The sequence below is a fragment of the Mytilus edulis genome, chromosome 7 (assembly GCF_963676685.1).
Source record: "Mytilus edulis chromosome 7, xbMytEdul2.2, whole genome shotgun sequence".
Lineage (NCBI taxonomy): Eukaryota > Metazoa > Mollusca > Bivalvia > Mytilida > Mytilidae > Mytilus > Mytilus edulis.
Genome location: NC_092350.1, coordinates 16779896 through 16805916, shown reverse-complemented (window position 1 = coordinate 16805916; position 26021 = coordinate 16779896). Strand labels below are relative to the sequence as shown.

General features: G+C 31.8%; 2 protein-coding genes across 4 annotated transcripts in view; both read left to right on the top strand.

Moving 5' to 3' along the window:
* The window catches only part of LOC139480884 (trifunctional purine biosynthetic protein adenosine-3-like), a 483263-nt gene that overhangs the window by 413228 nt on the left and 44014 nt on the right, over window positions 1-26021 (top strand). The gene's annotated exons all lie outside the window — the stretch shown is intronic.
* Window positions 12125-23296, top strand: LOC139480862 (uncharacterized). Of its 3 annotated transcripts, none has more exons than XM_071263784.1 (5): window positions 12125-12213; window positions 18954-19138; window positions 20161-20223; window positions 21329-21565; window positions 23015-23296. In XM_071263784.1, exons 1-5 carry the CDS (start codon window positions 12143-12145, stop codon window positions 23251-23253), a joined length of 795 nt encoding a protein of 264 aa, XP_071119885.1. In that variant the 5' UTR covers window positions 12125-12142; the 3' UTR covers window positions 23254-23296. The 3 variants fall into 3 exon arrangements, with proteins under 3 accessions (XP_071119885.1, XP_071119886.1, XP_071119887.1); XM_071263785.1 differs by having other exon boundaries at window positions 12146-12330; XM_071263786.1 differs by lacking the exon at window positions 12125-12213 and adding an exon at window positions 18568-18639.

Sequence of the window (26021 nt, the reverse complement as noted above, 5' to 3'; positions counted from 1 at the left end):
ATGAAAAAAAAAAATACAAAACAAAACAGTGTTGAGAGATCAAACATATCATTGAATGTATCCATAAGTGTAGATGAAAGTGAGAAAGCAGTTAAACATTTGCAAATAGTAAAGCCTCTGGTGTCGATTTAAGGAATGACTGTAATATTTTTTCTGTCTATGAAGAAATAACATAAAAAATTTGGTGCACACCGAATAACGCGTAGCCGGTTATTTAACAATGTGCACCACATTTTTTATGTTATTTCGAATAGACAGAAAAAATACTACAGTCATTTCTTATAATTTAATTCTAAATTCGATTTTATACCGTAGAAAAACCATGAAAAAACGTAGATGAAGTCACGGCTGCATGACTTAATTATGTCTATGGGCTGATAACCAAATAACGTCGGCCAATCAGAAGATGCGTTACATTCAAAATTAAATTATATTAATATACATGAGTATTTGAAGCATTCATTTAAAATTATATTCACTATAAGTCAAAATGTTGTCAGTAGCATTATTCCTGAGATTTGGTTATAATGAACTATTAAACCCATACAGTTATATAAAAGGAAGAGTTACAAATTGGGCCCTAACATTTTTAGGCCTATCACTATTATTAGCTGCTTTGACAAATTATTTACCTCCGTTTTGAATATATAAGATAAATCAACTTTCCTGATGATTATCAGATAATTTGGTTAAGAAATTGATATAGTACTACAGTTAATTTTGTTGTTCTGAAAATGTTATTTAATTTCATGAATGAACTGACTATTCACCTCGTTTTATTGGGGGAAAACAAGTACTAAATCTCTCACCTCGCTTATTATCTCTATATCTGAATGATTTGGACTCTTTTTTTTATTTTATTTTTACAAATGCATGAATTTTTGAAAAGAATATCTATATTAAACCATATGCAGATGAAACAGTTCTGCTTCATGAATCAGCCGAATCTTTCAGTCCCGAAATAAAACTTTCAGTGAATATTGTAATATTTTGAAACTGTAGTAAGACGAACAATTATGATTTGTAATGGACGTTTATCGCAAAATTTTCATAATAATAAAGAATTAGAAACATCAAAGAAATTCCATATTTGGGATTGACTTTTCAAGGACAGATAACTTTCCAAGTACCATAAAGATATAAGTCATTTAGGCATGTTTTACTTTATGGATGTTAAATCTGGGGGTATATTAATACAAATATTATAGAGAGAGAAATCTTGAGATATTTCAACCTACTACTGAACTTGAAAAAGGGGGATCCAAACTTTATGGTTTACAGCGATCTTGATATATATCCCATGACATTCTACATTAAACTGCATATGGTAAAGTATGTGTCTGTAATTGTTCAAGACAAAGTCAATTAGTTGCCACACATTTTATGTAACTGTATGTTTTTTTAAATGATTAACAACCAAAATTACGTCTGAATGAGTTGATATTTGTGGTTATAGTAATATCTTATTTGTACAAACTGACTTTAGCACAAAGTGAACTAAATGATAGTTTAAAAAACAAAAGTCATTTGGTTTTTTTTCAACAAAATTGGCGTTCAGATACATGTTATTCGTCAAATGGTTTATTATACAGGTTATACATATAAGTTTGAATTTGTAAAATTACAAAATATGTTACCAAATAGAGATAGGACTTCATGTTGTAGGTTATGAACTTAATATCAAAGATTACCAATTGAAACTGTTATATAAATAGTTGTATATAGACAGAAAGAAGATATTGTAATTTATGTCAATGTCAAGAACTATGTGACTAATATACTTTCTTTTGAATTGTAAATTCTAGACAACTCAAGAAAACTGTTTTTGAATAAATGTTATTGTAACAAAATAAAGGCAATAAACTATTACGAACAACACATATGTATTAAGTGTAAAATTATATGCAAATTTGTAAAGGTTATAAATTCACTAGCTGGTATACACGGTTAGCATTTTCCTATTTTTTCTATTACACAATAACTGACTGATCTTGTATAGAAATTGTAGCATTCTTATCTTGTCATGTGCAATGTATTTTGTATATTATGTATTATCAATTCATTCTTCTAACAAATGCATATACAGTGGTTATTTAAATAATAAGATTGTCTTGATTTGTAATTGTCAATTATTTAATTATAATAATTATGCTTAGCAAACAACAATGTGAACAATCAGTGTGAATCTTTGATTGTTTTCTGGAACGCTGAACCATTTAACAGAACATAATAGTTTAACCTTTAACATTATCATTGTACTTCGAAGTGTATCATTGTTTTTGGTTACTCCAATAAACAGTATTTAAAACATAAAATAGCCGACTATTCATAAGTAAGTCAGACGATAGCTGAAAATGTAGAATAAATCTGCCAGCTTTAACAAACCGCATTCTATTTGATTGCTTTCATATATTTTGTACACCATGTTTAACAAAATCAGCTGAAGTTTAAGACTCGTTGACTTTTGTTGTATGTCGAGGTTTTTGTATAATTCAGCAAATGGTGTCGAAGATTTTACGTTACATCCATATATACAAGCTGTGTATAAAGTTGTGTGTAAATCGAAAGTAGTTATGCAGTGTCAAATGTGTGAAGACGGAAAAGATATCGTTTCAAAGTGTGTCGATTGCGACAGTACTATGTGCTTTGGGTGTTCTACATACCATTCAAAACACAAAATATTGAAAGTACAAATACCGAAACGTCAGAAAAAAGTATACTTGATGAAGAAGTCTGTGATTTACATAAAAAAGATATCACGCTCTTTTGTGAATCCTGCAACAGCGCTATATGCGATGATTGTGCAACACAAAATCATAAATCTCACAAATTTTGTCGAATTACATTTCAAGCTCAAAAGAGGAGGGACTTCTTACGATTGGGAATCGGTGCATTAAAATCGAAAATAACAGAAATAGATGGCACTATCGAAATGTCAAAAGATGAAGAAAATAGTTATAATAAGTTTTGTACTGAAGGAAAAGAAGAAATTCAAGTTCATGCAAAAAGATCAAAAGAAATAGTCTGCAACATTATCGACGTTTTGGCAAAATTAAATATACAAAGAATTGATGAAATTCAGAAAAAGGATATTATATCAATAACTAACTTCCAAGATGAATTTGTAACAAAGAAGCAGTCTTTACAATATATTCTAAAAAGCACAGAAGATGCAGTAAATTTAAGTCGGGATGGAAAGCTTTTTAACAAATACACATTTCTTTACCAAACTTTGCGAAAGGATGTACTTAGTAGCTGTAAATCACCAGAGGTATTTGCATCACAGTTCTGTTCTGGAATTCCAATTGAACACAAATATGTGGTAAAATGTTTTGGAAAGGTACAAAGGAGGAAAACCCCTATTAAGTCTAGAACGACTGAGTTTCATATTTACTCTCTCCCTTTAATTTGCGAGGCAAAGAAAATGACGAAAATTTACTCTTCAACTCTGAATAATCCCCGTAGTTTGATTGGATTCTATGATAACCAGACATGGATACAATTGCAGAACACAATACATTTGTATTCCTCAAATGGTTGTGTGATCAAAAAGCAGAACGCTATTACTGAAGACGAACAAGTATTATTTGCAACTAATGATGAGTTTTGGATCAAGTCTAAGGAATTGATTAAGAAAATTAAAATTAGAAACCACAACGAAGCAGAGGATATCATGAGGTTTCCCGCGTTTGAGAGCTGCACGTGTAATATTCTTAAAAACAATTGCGTCGTAGCAGATTCATTTTGAAATAAATGCTTTTACGAAATTAAACTAGATGGACATATGTCTCCAATCAAAAAGGAAATAGCAATGAAGATCATCCCTGTTGAGGAGAAACTTGCAGATTTAATACTAATTCGACCTGTCAAAATAATTGAAACCGTGTCCAACTACATCATGTTGACAAGCAAAGATAAAGTTATAACGCTTGATAGAAATTTTAAGATCTGCAATGTTTATGCAGAAAAAAATTCAAACTTTAGAGGCATTTGTGAAGATGCATATGGCAATGTATTTGTAACAGATTGGTAGAATTTGCCTTTTTACCTCTTATGGTGACTTCGCACGTACTGTTTTGACGAAAGATGTATTGTATACGACGGAAATAACTCGGGATCATGTTGGTAATTTGTGGTTTTTAGATTGCACTAATCGTGTGCAAATATACTCTTACATTTAACATTAAGATGTAGCAAAGGATCGAAACCCTGATATCAACGTTGCATATGTCTTCGGTTTATACTATATACGATATAACTGAATAGTATAACCTATGCAATTTGATCCTGTGACAACCCTTTCACTTTTAATACATGTACATATTGATAGGTTGTAACTGCTGACTTTTGTTGTTGTTTTACTCGCCTGATTTGTTAGGACCAAAATCTTAACGTTGTTCAAAAGAGTTTTCCCTCTTTAATCAAATTGTAAAACATTCTTCCTAGTTTGTATGCAAATTCTTTATACTCGTGTTAATCACAAAATTATACTTCTAAAATGACAATGGTTTTGTTTGAAAATTACATAATTCCAGGACCTTTTCTTGTCCTAATAATTGATATTTTAAACATTTAACAAGTTCCAAATCAGATCCGATATCGATATCAATAGTATATGTCCCATGTATGCATGTTCTGTATCTCCTCCTTTAAATAGGAGCACAACGTGGTTAATGGTGTAAATGAGATATTTAAGACTATATACCGGTACAATAAATAATAAGTACAATGCAAGTAACAATATGAACACCCACTCACCTGATTAAATCCTCAAAATAATTTAAAAAAAAAATACATACCAAATTGGGGATTTGAATAGCCCGCAAGAAGATTGGAATGACAACCAAGACGGTCTCAATCAGAAATATTTTGAAAATTATGAACCTTATACACTGTGTATCATCGCCACCGGAAATTGGGTACTAACGAAGCGGAGAGAAATAGAAAAAAAGTAAACAAGTTAAGAATTCATTCAATTTAAAGCATTTCCACTCATTTGATGAGGGTGCCGCTGAAGAAATGATTTTCTGATATATAATTCTTTAAATTATTAGGCCGATAAGTACAAAATTAATTCGAGATTTTGTGTAATACTCCAAAACTTGCCACTTAGTACCGGAAAATTTCGAGGTCGATCGTCCTCTGACGCCCCATTCTCAAGATATTGAACTGTTTTTCATTATTTTTCCGGACACGTTTTTAGATTATTATAGTGTGGCATCATATTTACTGAAATTTGTTGTCAAAAACATGTTTTTTAAAGAATGTGGACAAAAACATTGTTTGTTTGTTGTACGGCGAATTGCAGGACGTTGTACGGCGAATTGCAAAATAACAACTTTTGTCTGTACGGCGTCTTGCAATATATGATAATTTTAAGAGTAAATTAATCACTGTTTAGATGATATCAAGTGACGATATTTTGTTGATATCAACGCTTTACAGGCTTACAAATATACAAAATGTCTTACTTATCAAATATTATTAAATATATGCCGGTAATTCTGTTCAGAAGGCCTCTTTGCGTACCAATTTTGTACAAACAGTTTTTTTTTCAACCATATTATCCTAAATACATCCATTGATCGTTATACTACTAACGACTGTTGTCTTATTTGTTGTTAGGGTAAATTTTGTAAGTTCAATAAAATAAACCGTTCATTCTCCTTTTGTTGGTGTTAGCTGTTTTAGATAAAAACAGTGGAGATGTGGTATGATAGCAAATAAGATAACTATCAATCAGGATCAAATAAAGTGTATGTAAGCAATTATATGCTATCGTACGGCCTTCAACAACAAAAACTCGTACCTTATAGTCGGCTATAAAAAGCACCGACCGAAAAATGTGGAAGGACTCAACAAGAAAACTAACGGCCTAACTCATAACAAAACAATTTATTAAAACAACAAATAAGATAAAGAGATGAAGCAACGACAACCACGGGATCGGGAATTCGGACAGACACATAAAATTGTTTAATTATTAAATTTCTGAAATGATTGATTTGTAAAAAGAAAAATTAAAAAAAATACTTTGTTTTCACCGAAAGTAAGGAGAAACAAATCGTGAACTGCATTTTTAATTAATTTTCTTGTCAGTTTCTTTTTGAAAATATATAATTTGTACACATCTTAAATTCTGTCAAGCAAATGGTATTTCTGTCTAATGCATTTTATCTAGTGCATAATTAGAAGGGGTAGGGGGTCCGTTAACATGTTACATGTTAACAACACCTCGATTTTGGCAAAAACAGTTAACAACAAATTTTAAATGCTGATAAGAGTTGACAGCAACTTTAATTTACCCTTAAGTGCATATCTTCAATGTATTCAAAAATTTTAAAACCACTGTACAAAGTCGCAGAAATGCCAAGCTCCATAAGGAATCTTTTGTAAAGCTGACTAATTTTCAGAATACATACGGAAGTACCATATTTTTTTATTGACACATGGACAGATAATTGAACGGATGGAAAATCAGACGGAGTGATTGACTCCAAGAAAAAAGACTATGTCATGAATAATCAAATGCTCCAAACAGCAAAAGGCAGGCTTCTTCTGGTTATGTATATTGTTGAGTAAATGTTTTATGTCAATCAGTCGTAGCAAACTTGGGTTATCGTCATGACGTAGGAAAGTGTAACAAACAGATAGAATGAGTGAATACTATAGGGCGCGAACATTATTTCTTTTTATGGCAGGGGCTCTTATAAATTATTGTTACACTCAGTCAGGGTATTCATACGACTCATTACTTTCATGGTTTTATTAAAAGGAATTACGAAGGTTTACTAATTTTTTTTTAAATCATCAAAACCAGTGTATAAATCAGAAAGTAGCATGTAAGGTGTCACATGTTAAAGCACTCTTTCATCTCCAAGTCCCAATTAAGAACTCTGAGCTGATATAAAAATGCCTTGGTCCATCTTTACATTTCTGAAGTCTTAGACTAGCAAATTTGACATCAATTTGAGAACCAATGCAAGTCCTCATTTTTCGGCCTCTTCTAACAGGCCACACTGTTCAGTTATTTTACGTATTGCAAATTAAAAAGGTACTTTATTTTTGAAAATTCCGTCCAGGTACTTTAATATAACATTCCATATACATCTGAATTATTTTCATCATAGGACTGACCAGGGTTTTAGCTGGATAAGAAGTGGCCTTTCCTTTTCACGTTTTGGATACATTACAAATAGAAGCCAGAAATAACTACATTGGTTAGACGTATAGAGGGGCATGAGATATCCCTTAACATGTTTAACACTGCCGCATTTGTTGCACCTGCATGACCCAACTTGAGTCCGTAACCTTTGCTATATAGTCTTGTATTTATTTCATTTTTAAATTTTGGTTCATTTATATGTTTCAAGAAACAAACATTGAACTTCTACCCCCTTTTATTATTTTAATGATTGCTCACTTAGGAGACAGCTTCAGGTATACCAATACACAGTTACAAGTTTAGTTTCGCATTATAGCCATTGTGAATTTTCTATTTCATATTAAATATGAAAGTTTTTGTAAAATTGAATTGATTTTTAGATAGTTGAATAATAATATAGCCTTCCTGGTGGGTTTATATGAACATTTAGATTGTTTTTAACATGTTTTATAAGCCATTTTCCAGTTTGACCGTCCATACGTTGCTATCCATACCGCCATAGATTTAGAAATTTTGTATTGTTTTTCAACAAAAATTTGAGGCTCGATCTTTTCAATTCAATTTTTTGGAAAAACAGCAGAAAGGCATATGAATTTTTTTTACCTCTTGAAAGATATATGTCTATGGTTTCAGGAAAGGTATCACTCTTATTGATTGAAATTTTCCTTTGGACCAAATTTTTTGAGATCTTTGTGACATGTTCAACCCCCTATTTTGCAATATTTGGTATCAAATAAATGCTGACTGTTGCCATGGTCACACAAAAAAAGAGATTATATTTCACCATTATTACTATTGGAAATCAAATCTCAAATATTAAGCCTTATTTATTAGGAAGGAAGGGAAAGAGGGTGTTTCAAAATTATGAGTGTCAATTCTAAGTTTTTTCCTATCTGTGAATTGACACCCCACCCTAGTGCATAACTTTCTCGTTGCGTTGGGTTGTTTCTTCTATTTGGTCGGCCTTCTGTTTCTTTGACCTTTTCATCATTTCCATTCTCAATTTTATCAAGGATTTACTATACTCAAAGATTTTTTAAAGACATGTACAGTTACATGTATGCTGTTTATGTTTATGAATTTTAATGTGCGTATTGTTATGCATTTACTTTTCTACATTGGCTAGAGGTATAGGGGGAGGGTTGAGATCTCACAAACATGTTTAACCCCGCCGCATTTTTGCGCCTGTCCCAAGTCAGGAGCCTCTGGCCTTTAATAGTCTTGTAATATTTTAATTTTAGTTTCTTGTGTACAATTTGGAAATTAGTATGGCGTTCATCATGTTCATTATCACTGAACTAGTATATATTTGTTTAGGGGCCAGCGGAAGGACGCCTCCGGGTGCGGGAATTTCTCGCTACATTGAAGACCTGTTGGTGACCTTCTGCTGTTGTTTTTTTTCTATGGTCGGGTTGTTGTCTCTTTGGCACATTCCCCATTTCCATTCTCAATTTTATGTTTATGTTACTCCTTTGCGGAAGCAACGTAAAGAAAGAGATGGACAGCAAATTTTAATGTGATTCTTGTAAATAACTGTTAAGATCAGTTTACAGAGAAAATAATGTCAAAAACAGAGAGCCCTTTTAGTATTAAGTAACAGATAACAGGAATCGCAATTCCAAATAAACAGTTAACAACATTGCAAATTTTAACAAAACACATTACAGAAAGTGGGTCGAAAACAGTTAACAGTTTTTAAAATTTATCAGTCAAATAACAGTTTTAAACAAATTTAAACCTTGAAAAGGACAAAAACAGTTTAACATAAAAAGGTACCCCCCCTAAAAAAAAAACCTTAGATATTTGAACTTAATACTTTATTTTCTTTAAAAGGACGGTTAATAACTATTCTAAAATTAGCAAGTTGCCATACAGTTCAACACAAGTTGCCATACAGTAAATTTGTCAACACGAGCAAGTTGCCGTACCCTAGACTTTATTTTTTATGGTCTACATTCTTTAAAATACATCTTTTTGACAACAAATTTCAGTAAATATGATGCCACACTATAATAATCTAAAAACGTGTCTGGAAAAATACTGAAAAACAGTTCAATATCTTGAGAATTGGACGACAGAGGACGATAGACCTCAAAATTTTCCGGTACTAAGTGGCAAGTTTTGGAGTATTACACAAATTCTTGTATTAATTTTGTACTTGTCGGCCTAATTATTTAAAGAATTATATATCAGAAAATCATTTCTTAAGCGGCACCCTTATCAAATGAGTGGAAATGCTTTAAATTGAATGAATTCTTAACTTGTTTACTTTTTTTATATTTCTCTCCGCTTCGTTAGTACCCAATTTCCGGTGGCGATGATACACAGTGTTATAATCAACATGAATTTATCAGAAGACAATCCGAATACTAAAATGCCAGGCTAAAAATAAGGCGTAGGTAATTTTTGATTCAACCAAGGACCCGCGGATACGTTCAAATATATTTTAAGTTTCCGTCCGCTATTCATTGAACTATAATCAAACATGAATATCATTTAAGCTCTAATCTATTTGCATTTCTTTTAGTGAAATTGGAAAATACTTTGACACACACAAAAAACAAGCCTATTTATTTTGCACAATCTAAATGTTAACCATATTTGAATGCTGATTCGTTATTGAATTATTGCATTTTTTTTTATAAAACCTTCAAAAATAATAATATGTCATCTCAAGTTTCGAAACATATGAATATCAGCAAACACGTTTTGCCATTAGTTTCAAGATTAATACTTATCCAAGATTATCTAAAATCACATTTTTAAACATGTATTTTAAACGAACATTTATGCGAAAAATTAACGGAAAAAAATATTTATACTTATAGACCATAAAAGATTTGAAAAGTAAATAAGCATTAGCCTGAGAAACTTGTCAGCATAAACTAAACTAATGACTTCCTCTGTTGAAAGATTTTTGAAATTTTCAACAAAACAAGTTGAAGGATGGCGAGATCCATTCATTATTCCATCCAGTGTTTTAAAAAAAAATAGGTTCACATAATTCAAGCGATTATATCTTCAAAAATATCCAACCATTACTTTGAAAAAGAACTGCAATCTTCTCGTATGATTAAATAACAATCTTAAAAAGTGACCACCATGCTGGAACACCAAATCTCGGTCTATTATAGACAAAATAATCATGTATGTTTGTAACATCTTGAACATTTTTTCTATGATAAGACTTCGGTAAGTAAAAAGAAAGTATAAATTGATAATATGATTTTTATATACCGAATGGAAACTGAACTTGAAATGTTATGTTTGTACAGTTATTTTGTTTTGTATTACTAGTATTGGATCAAATTTCTTTTGAGCTCTTTCAAATTCAATATTGATTTACACTGAATTTTTCAGGTGAATGTATCAAGAGTTGAGTTTTTCATGATGAGCTATGTGTACCAATAGAAATAGAATAAATAGCAAAATACCGAACACCAAGAAAAAAGGAAAACGGATAGTCCTTTATTAAATGGCAAAAATCAAAAGAACAGAATGAGAAGAGGCTTATAATAAAAAAAATTAAGCGGATTAAATTTCAAATAAATAAATTATGTACATGATTTGTGCTAATCGATATATATTCCAAGAACCATGGGTCGTGCATGCTCAAATTGGTATTATAGTCTTTTTATAGAGCTATATGATGTATGATGGAGATATTCGACTTGGCATAATTTTTTCACTAAAATCATTTGCTTTAGTAATCAGGATTAGGTATGTTCCTTTACTCTATCGTAGGGTCAATACTATTTGATATCTCTTTATGTTGTAGGGATGCTTTGTTGAGATATAAATTTCAGAATGATTTTGTTCCTTGCATACTACATCTGAAAGGTCAACTGTAACTGGATGATTTATGTTTACGTCTGTCGAAATGTCACATTAATGTTTGCTGCACTTTCACGCCCACGTAATTACTTAGGTATTTTGATCGGACATGTGGCTCAGTTTCATGTATGCTAAACCATATGTAATAAATAAAGTGATCTCAATTTTGGAGTATTTTTTTTATTTCAATATTTTAATACTGTTTTTCTTGTTTTATGCTTATCATTTAATAAGTACGTATTTTTTTTTATTGGCACATTTTTTTTGACACAAAGTGACAAGCATGGCTTGACATTTGTCCGGATCAAATATTCTCTAATTTTGGTGCTATTTTCACATTTCCTGACCGGTGTGAGAAAAAATATTTCTCCTCACTAGTGAAAAATCTGTTCTCAGCAAATGATTGGTTGAAATTTAATTGTGACGTTAAATTCTCTTGTTTTCTTCTGAATTTTCTTTTTGTGACGTCATGAAAATGCGACCATGTCTGATGACGTCACATCAAAAGTACACAACTTTCCTCAAATCTTTGAAAAGGAAGGATAAAAATCATACGAAAAACAAATTCCACAACTGTAACTCGTGTGTTACGATATTTCTCAACCCTCAACAGTTAAATTTTAATTATTCCAAAAGCTTGGCAAGCCTAGCGATTTAAATATTCAAATTTAACTGTCTAGAGTGGAGAAATATCGTAATACACTTGTTGCAGTTGTGGAATCTATATTTAAAAAACACTATTGACAGGTTTTATGTAGGTTTAAGTAGGACTATTTTAATTCATAACAAACTTTTTTTTAGAACTATTTGATTATTTGTCTATTCAGATTTGGAACACATCCAAATAAAACCAACACGCATTGTAAATTCGAAGAAATACTAAGTTATACTTATGTATAGTTATCAGTTGATCAATACATACTCTTATGAGACTGTAAATAAGTAAACTTTTGGGCAAGTATTTTTTTTTTGTATTGTTTATGTTTTTTTTATAAATCCATCTGTCAACATCCGTAAATTACCGATGCCTATATATAATAACCTACTGTGAATGCAGTCAATTTGAATCTTTAATAAATTCTTGGAAGTTAAAACATTTTCATTACTTGGAAATTTAAACTTGTTATTTACCCGCGTACCCGGATGTGTAAATATTTTTTGGTAACGTTCATGGCATATTATTCGGAAAAGCAAAATGGCCGACAGTTTAAGAGGTAAACCAGACGCTAATAACATAAAATGTGGGATTTGCCTTTCGGCTTTCACCAAACCTCTTCTATTGGGCTGCTTTCATATAGTGTGTACACCATGTATAACAAAGTTAGCTAAAGGTAAATGTTCATTGACTTGTCCTGTATGTAGAGCTGTTCATTTAGTTAAAGTTGATGGTGTCGAAGAATTTACCTTTAATATATCCATACATTCATGAGCGAGTTTTGTGTTTCTGCATTGTCTGTTAGATTTCAGAGTATGCTGAATTCGAATATTTCTGGGAATATTTTTACCGAAGACGATGAAATTTACCACGTATTTTTTTTTATAAAACTATATGTGTATGTGATAATAATTTCATTACCTGCAAAAGAAATGAAAGAAAAGATGGCTCCCTTTTGTTTTCGGACATCTATTTTCTGATGTTTCGTTTATGTATACGCTGTGAAAAGTAAAATCACAAAAATACTGAAATGAGAGGAAGATCTAATCGGAAAGTCTATAATCACATGGCAAAATCATATGACAATACACATCAACAACGAATGGACAAGAACTTAAATGTTCTATGTACTAGCCGATTTACTTTCGCCAATACACATTGTTGAGATTAAACGATAGGGAATCTTATATGATTGATGTTAGTGAAAATTATCTCATTGCATGTTAACTTTTCTACCCGAAAAAAGTATATTCAAATTATTAAGCAGTCCCGATAGTGCGGTTTATCCGGCCATTTTCGTGACTATTTTATACCAAGAAATATTGATTCTACGAATGCTAATTTTCATGATTTTAAAATTGTATATAAATTTGCAATATAGAGACTTATTGCCGTTGACCGTGCATACTAATTCCAGTTTAATTTCTCTGATTATGAAAAACTTGCTGCTCGTCTTCATTCGGGGTATATTCCTACAAACATTCATCAGTGTTTCCTAACAATAGTGTCCTATTCGAGTCATCACAAATAGATCCTGCTGATGAACCAAGGATGATCACCGCTTTTAATTTTGTTTCTTTGTCGGACAACGAAGGCAGTTCTGTTTCAAATCGAAAATAAGAAATGAAAGATATTTTGCAAAGATACAGTTAAATGGGAAATGCGATATCTAAATCGACGAAGTGCAATCAAGACTAAAGGCATGTATTGAAATCAGGATCACCGCCGATGCTTCAATTGAATTTTGTTTGAGAAATGTATCTCATGACTTCGCAACACGAAATTTAAAACACTATGTCAATTTAGTTCTGGCACCGCTAAAACTTTCTGAATAAGATTTTTTTTTTTTATCTTATTCATTAATGTTATCATAATAGCAAATTTTGTTCACGAGCATTACAACGTATGTGAAACTTTATTATATGGATTCAGTTTCGTGTTCATTGTTTAAGGAGATGTATTTGGATTTAAGGAGCTTCCATTTGATTGTTATGGGTTGAAAGAGGGTTGAGGGGGAGGGTGTGGTGGGGCTAAGAAGAAATAGAAAAGAGGGCAGAACAGGAGTTTTGAGTAGAAAAAAAGGCAGAATGAGCAACTTTGCCAAAAGATGATAATTTATGTAAACAAATGTTAGGATAAACTAATAAACAAAGGCTGGAACGAATAGAGTGAAAAATAAAAAGGCAGAACGAACAGAGCTTACAACTAAACAAAAATGCAGGACACAGTTATTCATCCTAGACCCCTCAAAATCAAATGGTAGCTCCCTAAGATGATCACAATTTCCATAAACATACATGTATTCGACAAATGGTGAATGAGCATACTGCAGGAAATTATTATATTTTCAGTGAAAGTTTTCACACGCATTCATAAGTTATAAAAACGTTTCTATTTAATAATTATATGCGAACGTTAATCGTAGCTTCTTAACAACTGTTAAAATATTTTTGTATTTATATGTTGTATTCGTGAGTAATTTAACTATAATGAGTGAGATGTCATGTGTGAAACTGTAACTGTATTTTTCTATTTTTATGACATCACATCCGACCTTCATGATCCTTTTAATCCTTTTCATTTTAGCCATTATTAAAAACGGTTAGGCTAATATTGAATGTAAACCATTCGTTTCTTGTTTAGATTTAGTTCGTATACTTATAAAAAGACACAACATGCAGTTGCCATACAATGTTTTCTTTTTGTATTTCAAGATGGATAATGGTATACTTTAAAGTTTGCAATATTTGAAAATTTACTTCTTGAGAGTAAAAAGCAAAGTTTGTCGGCTTGATACCATGCGTTTTGTTTGAATTTGATTGAAAGCAAAAAGCATTTTTTTAACCTTATCTTTGCAAAGTAAGAACCTAATTTTGAGTTTTGTGTGAGTGGTATAACTGATGGCTCAGTAAAAAAGACAGCGCTACAGGGTGTTTTTTTAATCATATGGATTTCTCGTTCATTATAAGACATACAGGACTCCACTGAATTTAATCTCGTACTGTATCTGTGATTGTGAAAGGTGTTGACTATTGTTTATAACCATTTTACGGCTTCTACATAATATTTATGTCGATTGCGACAATACCATGTGTTCTGAGTGTCTTACATTTCATTCAAGACAACAACACAATAAACTCACGTGAGCATAAAGTAATCACGATCAATAAAAATGTTAAGTTATGCAATGTCATATATTAAAAAGATTAAAATTTTCAAGGCATATAAGACGATTCAGATGGCAATCTATTTGTACTGAATATGCTTTTGTTAAAATATTGAGAACGGAAATGGGAAAAATGTCAAAGAGACAACAACCCGACAAAAGAGCAGACAAAAACCGAAGGCCACCAATTAATCTTCAACGCAGCGAGCAAATCCCGCCCCCGGAGGTGGTCCTCAGCTTGCCTCTTAACAAATTGTGTACTACTTTAGTGATAATTGATTAGTTTGCCGTTTTACCTCTAACTGTGCCTTTAGAGTATCGTACAGCAGGAAAGCAAATCTCCTAAAGGTGTTGAGTTTATGATTCTGGTCACGTAATTTTCAGTAGAAAATTGTCATCTTGACAATTGCAAAAAGTAGACTAACAAAAATACCGAAATCCGAAGAACATTCTAAACGTAAAGTCCGTTCTCAAATGAACTGTCATATTCCTGACTTTGTATAGGCAATTTCCTATGTTTTATATCTAGCTTAACCTCTCTCTTGTATGACAGTCGCATACACTTTGCAACGACACCACGAAATCGACGACATAAAGACATTTTGTACATTTAACCATAGTCAACCGAATGTATAATTTGATATGGCAGGTTTCAATTTTTCACTACGTTATTTTTTAAGACTGCCGGTACGTTAAAATTAATTGAAATGGCACGTAGTTATATGGGAACGTTGTTTAATTAAGATGGATGGATGATACCTCCTAGTATTATGTACATGAAATGCCAAATGTTATCAACATTCACGAGAAACAATTAAACATGCCCTAAAATGACGACTGGTCAAAGGGAGATAAATCAAATGATATTTCATTCACTGACGGCTTATAAGAAATGAGTGAAAATAAGAATTTCTCTCAATCTGAGTAGGGAAACATTGATTCTGATGTATAATATTCAATATATATCTCTATGTGGTAGTAAAAAGTGCAAATATCAAAATATCGTGGAAATTATTATTAGTCTTTGGCACTAAATCCCCAATGTATAAATATTTATGTGTTATAAATGGATATAGACTAGCATTACCAGGCTAGTACAATCAATATAATCTAGACTTTACTAACTCTATAGAATACGGAAATCTTAAAATATTTATTTTAGAACATCATCGCAAACTAGTATTAGTTACACTCTCCAGTTGTATTGTTTAACGAAATAACATTAAAGGTATTTTTCTGCAAGGACAAATGCCAACATACAAAGAAACGGACTATTTGATTTGGTATAGCTATTTTAATTGACATTCTATAGTGTGTTTTACTATGTTGTGACGTTCACTATTATTCAATGTTATGGTGAAAGTTCGACCCTCTGCATTTGTTTGCATCTGTCATACGTCAGAAACCTGTTGTTCTGTGGTTGTCGTGTGTTGATATGGCTCATAAGAGTTTCTCTTTTCTCGTTTTTATATATACAAAAGACCGTTGGTTTTCCTGTTTCGAAATAATCAAACTAGTCATTGTTTGGGCATTTCATTGCCTGCTGTTCAGCGTAAGCCAATGCTCCGTGTTGAAAGACGTGTCTGACCTTTAATGGTTTAAGTTTCAAATTATGAATCGGGTAGAGATTTGTCGCTCATACCACATCTTCTTATATCAATTTGATAACAACTGCCATATATTTTTTACAGGTCATTTTAAGAAAAAAATACTTTGTCTAACCAGGTTCAATGGCAAGCCAAACGTCCCACGTATATGACAACGTTGAAAATACCGCTAAAATGACATCATAACGTGAAAAGAATTCAGTACAAATAAACGCAAGAACGCTCAGAACAGAGAAATACATAAATGAATAATATGAAAGTGTATCAAAACATGTAAACCACAGAATAACAACGGACATCTCACATAACTTTACGACAATACACCACTACACCACAATAGAATCAAGAAATCTGTGTCACATGAACGTATTACCGCCACACACAGTTACGTAAGAAAACTTTCTTAAAATTAAAAACCAATTGTTCAGAGAACAATTGAAGGTCTTTCCACCAGTTAATACCTATTTTGATATTAAAAAAATAAAATCAGTCTAAAATGTCAGATCATATGGCTTTATGTTGTATAGATATGAATTTAAAGCAAAGGTCAAAATCTAGAACGTCAAATAAACCTATGACCTTGACCTCAATTTGAAGGTCACAAACTGAGGATATCAAATCAAAAGACCCTAGGTCTCTAATACGTATGGTTAATAAGTTATATCACTTTACACATAATTTTAGATATGATAGGGGCAAAAACTCCCATTCATTGTCTACGCACCCTTTCAACTAAAATATTAAGTTACGACATGTCGCAACTAACAATTTAGTCAAAATAATTTGTCGATATCTTATACGGTTTCTGGAAATGAGTGGAAATAAGCCTAATTCAAAAATTAGAATATGACCTTTACCTTTGACCTTGACCTAATTTTTATTTTTTTGGACCAAGGACCTCAAATCAAAAGATCCTAGGTTTCTATCACTTATGGTTTATAAGATAGAAATGCATATCACTTATATCAGATGTATAAGGGGAAATAACTCTCATATGGAGCGGTCATATTGCTTCGATCAAAATAGGACAAATCATGCGAAGGATATAACGAGCAATTTTATAAAATAAATTTGTCGTAATCTTATACGGTTGCGAAGGAGTTGTGAGCACAAGGAAAACAGTGTTTGGGGAGATAACTCCTACAAAGAAAAGTATTCGGTTACGCAGGGTAAATTTGAAAAGCGCATAAACTGTTCGATATCATATACCAAATATCTAAGCGCCATATTGCGAAACAAATGTTTATCGCAAGAACAAAATTTGGCGGAAGAAAAAAAAAAAAAAAAATAATCAGAAGAAAAACAATAGGTCTTTCCACAGAAAAGTGGAAAGACCTAATAATGTCATTAAAAACGTTGAAAAAGATGAGTATTGCGTTTGATATTATATATCTTTCATGGATATAATGTATGCTGATAAAATTTTGATCAGTATTCAAATCAATATCTTATATGAAAGAAATATGCGATGAAAAAAAAAACACTCAACGAGAAGTAGAGTAGGAAAATGGTTAAGTTGCAATTTTAGACCCAACAAAATATTACTATTGCATTGGCACATGGGATAAACTCTGAAAATGCGCATCCAATACGTATACCAGTTGTGATTTAATGTCATTTGTAAAAATATATAAAGCATCTTTCTAGTAGTTTTGGAGTTTAGTTTGTCTACAAGCGTGCGTTGTTTTAAACAGTTATTAAAGCTTTAAATTAGAACTTCGTAATTACATCGATGACTTGATATATATTTAACATATAAGATACATTTTGTGTATCAAATGTAAGCATAAGCTATATTTTCAACTCAATAAACAATTCTCAACAGCTTGTTGTTGTTGTGTCTCTTCATGGCGCTTGATCATAAAATATTACTCAGAACTTTGAAATACCAATTCTGTATTTTGATCGGTTGATGTTATGGTGTGAGTACGATAAGTTATGAACACAAAGCCAGATAGCAAAACTTCAGGAATGAGCTGAACAGCTGTTATTTTCTGTGTTTCTAGTAATGAAATATAGTCACAATCTGCATATGTTTTCCAAGATTTAAAAAAAAATGGATATACATGTATTCATATTGAAAAGTCAATACCATGTCACGCAAATAACTCATTATTGTTTACTGGTATATATAACAACTTATGATACTGTTATAGACATAAAATATTTTAACTGCGTAATAGTCCAAGGGCTAGCACATAAAATAGAGAAGGTATGTTTAGTTCGTTTTCGTTACATTTCAGATCAGAATATATATATATATATATATTTAAGCGATATGTCACGCATTGTCTGGCACAGTCCTCATGCTATAAAGACAGGATGGTTTGATACATGTTAACGTCTATGTCATTTGGACATTTCTTCGGTTGATCTCTGGTGGAGAGTTGCAACTTTAAAGTAAAGTATACATTTCAGTTTATCGAAATTTTACATTATTGAATAATTTTGCAAGCAAAATTGGGAAGACATCGAAAAGGTTCATTAAGAGAATCATATATCATTTATATAGTATTTTATTTGTAGAATGAAAATGACATGGAAGTATATGACAATTGTACTATCAACTGTCGTTATAAATGTCGACAACCATGAATGTAAAGACTATGATCTGTCAGCATCAGATAAGTCTCTGATAGACATGATGAAACATTACTTGCATAATTCAAGGAAAGACGAATGTCCACCACCGAGCAAAACATTTAATTCAGGTTTGTATATTATTTTCAATACTTGATATGTTTATGTTTTCATATTGTATGCTCAAAAATAATCTAAAACGAAAAAAAGGGAAAATCTGGAATAAAAACCAAGGTTCTTAAGATGACAACAAAATAGTTAGCTTTATAGGAACCATATTGACCAGAATGATGACGCAAACATGCCAAATTTTGATATACGCCATTGAACATCTGGTGGCACTAAGAACTCATGATTAGTAAGTAGACATAGTAGGAGCGCCAATGAGACAGCTCTCCGTCCAAGTAAAAATTTATAAAAGAAAACCATAATCGTTCAAGGTACGGCCTTCAATACGGAGCTATGGCTCACACCGAACAGCAAGCTGTAAACCATTCAAACGGGAAAACCAACTGTCTAACTGTCAGAGGACAACCACTGAACATCAGAGTCCTCACTTAGGACAGGTGCAGCCGGATTAAACGTTTAAATGGTACCAAACCTTCTCCCTTATCTGAAACAATAGTATAACATCACAATATAGAAAGACACACTATAAAATATCAGTTGGAATAATTACTTAACTCAATCAAAAAACGTAGTTGCATAAATTTACACACAATGAACGAATAAATTTGATATGTGATACAATGTAAATACATAGTTAATAAAAATATGGGACGATTAAAGTAAAAGTATAAAACCGCTTTGAAATGTTAAACAGTTTAAGAAAAACATCAACTGAGAAAAAAATTAGGTAAATGAAAATAATTTTGTTGTTAAGTATACTACTTTTTTCTGTTTATGTAATCTTCCGTTTAGGAATACCAAGAAATTTCTTGTATGTCAATAAAACCAATCTAAAACTTGGTACATGTGGGATGAATATCAACAAAAAATCTATAAATTAGTGCTCGATGAATTATTAAGTATAATGACATGAGCGCAATTTCAGTTACTCTAACCTTAATTTTGTGTTTGATTTTTTTAATATAGTATTGCTTGGCACCTTTTTGTTACTATCTATTGTATTTTTGTGTTCTATTAATTAAAGGAGTAACTTATGTACGCTGGGGAAAGAAAGGTTGTCCAAAAGATGCTGAAATAGTATATACAGGTAACAGGATTTTGTCTGTTCATCGACGATCTTTGATTTAGATGACTGTATGTCTGCTTTATGATTTTTCAGCCATTGTATGCTCAACAATAGTATAAAAACGAAAAAAAGGGAAATCAGGAATGAAAACCAAGGTTCTTATAAAGATGACAACAAAATATATTATTTAATGGTTATCATATTGGCCGGAATGATGACGCAAACATGACAATTTTAACATAAATATTATGATTTTGTTTATATTGTTTTAAATCATGTGGAAATGAGTAATGAACTTTTAAGTATGGGATAAATCTCCAATAATACCGTTGACACATTTTGTTGACATACAGATCATATTCTGTTGGTCTATCGTAAATTAGTTTGACGTGTTTGTTGTTGTTTTGTGGTTTATATGCTGTTCCTGCATAAAATAACTATAAGAGGGTTTAACTATAAATGAATGGGTACATTTCAAAATCATCTATCATTTTACAAGCACGAATTGCTTGATGTTCCAGAGGTTCAATTATAAGAATCGTACATATCCCCAACCAAGTGGTTAGTACTTCTGTGTTTAAATGATCATTCATTTATATGATAATAATTTTAAATTAGATGTTAACAAAACTTATTTTTTTTTCAAAACGCTTGACATTTTCTACCCAAGGAATAGATTACCTCAACCTTTCGGAATTTAAGAGCTTCAAATCATATTCATGCTTTAACTTTGTTGATTCGAGGTTTACTAATCAATTTACGAAACATTGTTTTGGCATATAATTTATTATTCTATTCTCTATGATGAGTTTTTATATCATTTGTGTATGTTAAAGACTATGACCTGTATCCATCAGACCTGTCCTGATATATATGATGAAACATCTCCTACATACTTAAAGGTCAAACAAATGCCCCCCCCCCCCCCCCCCACACACACACACAAAGCAAAACATCAAATTCATGTTTGCTATACATGTATAATGCACAATGATACAAAAGAATGACATTTTAAACAGATAAATTATGTGCTTATATTTATTTGTACTGTAAGCGAGTTTTATGGTAAGGTAAATGTTAGCATTTTGTACATGTTCCCATTTCATTTTAATACAATTTGCTCTAGGGCAAGTCGGTGGGAATGAATACCACCATAAAGGAGGCGGTGTGAACAATTTATGTCTCCCAAACAATCCTGAGAATGGACAGCACCAATCATATGACGATAACCAAGTATATGGAGCTCAATATGTTATTGGTTCATATCACAAACCATTCGGATGGTCAGAAAGTCTGGCTGGTAAGGAAGTGCCATGTTCTGTATGTTACCAAAAAAACAGATCAACGGTTCTGATGGTACCAGGTAAACAGAATTATTCCATTTTAATTAATTTAATATTTGACTGAATCGTAATTATTGTTATAACGATTGTTCCGGACCATATGAGTATTTGGACCATACGCGTATGGTCATGACCATATGGGTATATACTCATATGGTCCGACCATACGCGTATGGTCGGACCATACGCGTATGGTCGGGGTAATTAACACTCTGTTACAGTTTACTTTTAATACTTCTAAACTCTTCATATGGTATGACCGTTCATTCAAAAGACGCTATCATATAGGTAATTTTATCGTTATATTATAATAAAAAGATAAGCTAAATAAAAATAAGAAGTTTCACATTGTTAATTTTACTTAATTGTCAAATTAAAAGTAAACACATTTTATACCGATGGTCATTACCGATGGTCATAACCGATTTGTTATTACGAGTAAATGGCAATATGTCGACTAAAAAATTAAATTCCAAAAATTTCTTAATGAACTGTTACATAAGAAGTCACTGGAAAGTAGCATACTATTAGTTTATTTAAGTTGTGTTGTGAAGATGGTGTATTGCAGTCAACCATTTTACGATATTTGAGATCTAGAGCTTCTTAAAAACACTGTAGACATCAGAATTGCCAAAGACCTCGGTATCACTGTACGCAGCTGCAAAAAAGGCTTGTTTTTCACTCGCAAACAAAATGTGTAAATGAAAAAGATCGTGCACTTGCAAATGCAAAAAGCTATGATACCGTGTGGAAGTGAATGTCATCCAAGCCTACATGCACTAATGTAACTAGCGATGAAAACTAACTATGGCATCAATATTAAATTTTTACGTAGTTTTTTTTATTATAAAATTAAAAAATTGTCATGTTTTAAACCATCACTGTTTTTTTAGATAAAGTTCTTGTATTATTGAAACGTTTATAATGTAATTTGGAAAAATAAATATACCTATATGGTCCAAATACTCATATGGTCCGGCCCGTTAATAACCAAACGAGTATTATACTCATATGGTCCGACCATACGCGTACGGTCGGACCATACGCGTATGGTCGGACCATATGAGTATACGCGTATGGTCATGACCATACGCGTATGGTCCAAATACTCATATGGTCCGGAACATAACGATTGTACATAATATGCTACTTATATAAAACTAAGAAAAGGCCATTAATTATTTGCTCTTTATTGAGAGCATAAATAATTGTTAGTAAATAAATATTTCAGCTGGAAAACAAATTGCTTTAAAGGATGGACATTTGATACAGAAAAATTATAAGTCTCACATTCATTGTATAGAAAAAAACATTAATATCAATGCATACATGTGCCTAATTAATCTACATTCTACTCAAAGTATTTTGTGCGGTAACGAAACGTGGAATACAGACGTAGAAGCATACGTATATATTATCGTTGACTCAAATTGTTTGATTACATAAATCACTATCCTTAAATATTTTAGGTCGGAAGACTTGTTATAAAGGATGGAACAGGGAATATAATGGTTATCTGATGAGCGATCATATAAATAATTATCGACGGGACTTTGCTTGTTTTGATATCAATGCAGAACCGCTGGACAATAAGAATGGAGTAGGAGTTGGCGCTTTGTTTTATCCTATCCGAACCAAATGTGGCAGTTTGCGATGTCCTCCGTATACTAATGAAGCAGATGTTCTTTGTGTCGTTTGCACAAAGTAAAACTTTTGATATTAAATAAAGATACTGAAATATTTGCTTACGATATACCAGTACCTTTTTTCTGCGGAGCATGTTTGGTAATTTAAGAATAGTGCATCTAACCAATTTAACTCAAAATATAGGATACTAAATATAAATGAAGAAATATGGTATAAGTGTCAATGACACAACTTTCTATCCACGTCACAATGTGTAGAAAAAAAAATGATTGGTCAATGTACGACATTCAACACACTGTTTAACACCGAGTAGAAAGCTATAAAAGGGTCCAAAAATGAATAGTGCAAAACCATTCAAACTGGAAAACCAAATATTTAATCAACACGACGAGTGTCACATGTGGAGCAGTATATGCATATCCGTCCGAAACATCAGATATTAATCAGGTTTTTTTTTACTCTGTCTTGAGTTTTCTATATTAGGTTTTGTACTGTTTATCTTTTTGTCGGATTTCGTTTTCTATAAAGGCATTGTCACTTTGTTTTCTAAAGTATTCGTCTGCCTCTGTAGCATGTGACAGGTTATGAAAACATATTGCAATGGATCTTTCACGTACTGTATCTATATCTGTAGTATACTGGAAATGAACTATCATATTGCCGAGTCAAACTTATCCAGGAAGTGGGGTTGGGCCACTGACTTAATTAATTGCTCGAAATAACTGCCTTAAAACCTTGAACCAGAGTCTTAGACAGTAAAAGTAGTTCTGAACATGTCGCTGTTTATCCCCTCCAAAATGTGGACGAACGAGGTATCCTCTATTAAACAATAAAGCAGGTGTTCCTTATGCGTTTTGTTCTAAACAAAGCACTTATACAATAATTAATAAAAAAATATTTGTTTCTGCTTATAAATGGCCGTATCGTTATATTATAAATATTTGAATCTCCATCTTAGGTTCTATCACAATATATTAAAGAAAAGGGGGGGGGGTCCGAATAAAAAGATTAGAATTGCATTGTGAAGGCAATACAGTAAACAATAATCGATACAAGTGGTTTAAACCATTCAATCTTATATTGTTTAACTAACATTTATTCTCTCTTTTAATGAGCAACTTCAGTCAAAACAATCACGTGTTTAATTTACTCAATGGTTTACATGTTTATACAACCGGTGTATTGATTGATAGTTGGTTGTCTAACGTCCAGTGGCAAATATCTCAAGAATGATGATGAGGAGAAAAAAATAACAATTCATACAATAATAGGTCTTGTAATAAAGGCCAATAGGGAAGAAAGTCGGAATATGTTTGACAGCCGATGAATAATGATAGGAGGATATTCCAGTTTTCGAACTATAACTCAATAACGCTTTGAGTTTTTTTCATGACTTGTTTATATGAATTGAAATAACAGACACCTTTTTTTATATAAATTTCTGATATGGCATTGTGGAGTTTTGTCTAATATATCTAAAATATTCGAAAACCTTTGTTGTAAACCAGACTTTAAAAAATGATACATTTCAGTGCTGTTGCTGATTTCATGACTTAAAGGGATATTTTAGCTAGGATGTTCCTTTATGTTTTTTCAAACAAACAGCACATTATTATAGTCAAAACGCGCACCTAACGAACAGTTAAAAAATCAACAAATAGTACATTTTGGAAATTATGAAGATTGCGATTGTAGAAAAAAAAAACACATTACAAATACATGAGCAAAAATTAACCAGATGTTAATTCATGTTATTAGAAAAAAATATTTAAAGCATGTTTCCGGTAGTTTGTGCTTTTAGTTTGCAAACACACAAACATTTTTACAGCTCAAATTGAAGTTGGAATTTTTTGATTGTATGCTAATTTTAGCAAAACAAAATGGCTTAGACGATTATAGGGCACTGTATGACAATTAACAAAGCTCATACCGTATGGTTACCAATAAACGGTCATGGCATTACAAAATAAAAAAAAAAAGAGATAACCGATAATATGATTTAGTGTAAAAGCATTGTCATTATGCTGTTTTATCGGTAATTTGCACATTTTTCCTTTGATGTGTACTCGCTGATAATGTCAGTATCAGTGGACTGGCCGTGATATAAAAATTATTGGGTTAGTACGCAAATGACATGCGCGAATGCAACGCGTAAGGATCTACTTTCCCCTTTCATTCACAAAATTGCGCGTGATTTTTATCGCAGAAACGCACGAGATTTTTGGCGAATGAAACACTTGACATTGATTATAACTTTCACAAAGTTAGTTTAGCCTTTTTTGTTGTGAAAATGTGAACAGAAAATGCATGAAAAAGCCGACAGACTTCAAAAAAATGCGTTATCTATAATTTATATATGAAGCACAACTAACACATGGTCCATGGTGTTCCAATCCGAGTTTTTATTCATACAATACCAATATACATTCCCCTAGCCTGGTGCTGTTCCAAGTAGTATTCTTTTTCTGTTTCTTGAGAAGTATTTGTTTTACCTGTTCAGTCACTATAAAGTGTTACAATTCATATTTAAACGCAACACATAAATAGTGACCAAAAAGGTACCGCTATCGCATGAGTGAAGCTAGAAAAAAATGAAATTTACGCATTTTCGACATTTTTGTGGGACCATCATATACAATTTTAAAAGATGTGGTTTCATTGTCAATTTAAAGACAGATATTCATAGAACAAAGAACAAAAAAGTGAACTTATTCTGCGGATCTAGGATAAATTTTAAAAACGGGGTAACCGGGGCACCATCTATTAAAATGTTTGAAATAATTATGAAGTAGACAAGAAATGAGCTTGTTCAGGTTATTTACAAATCAG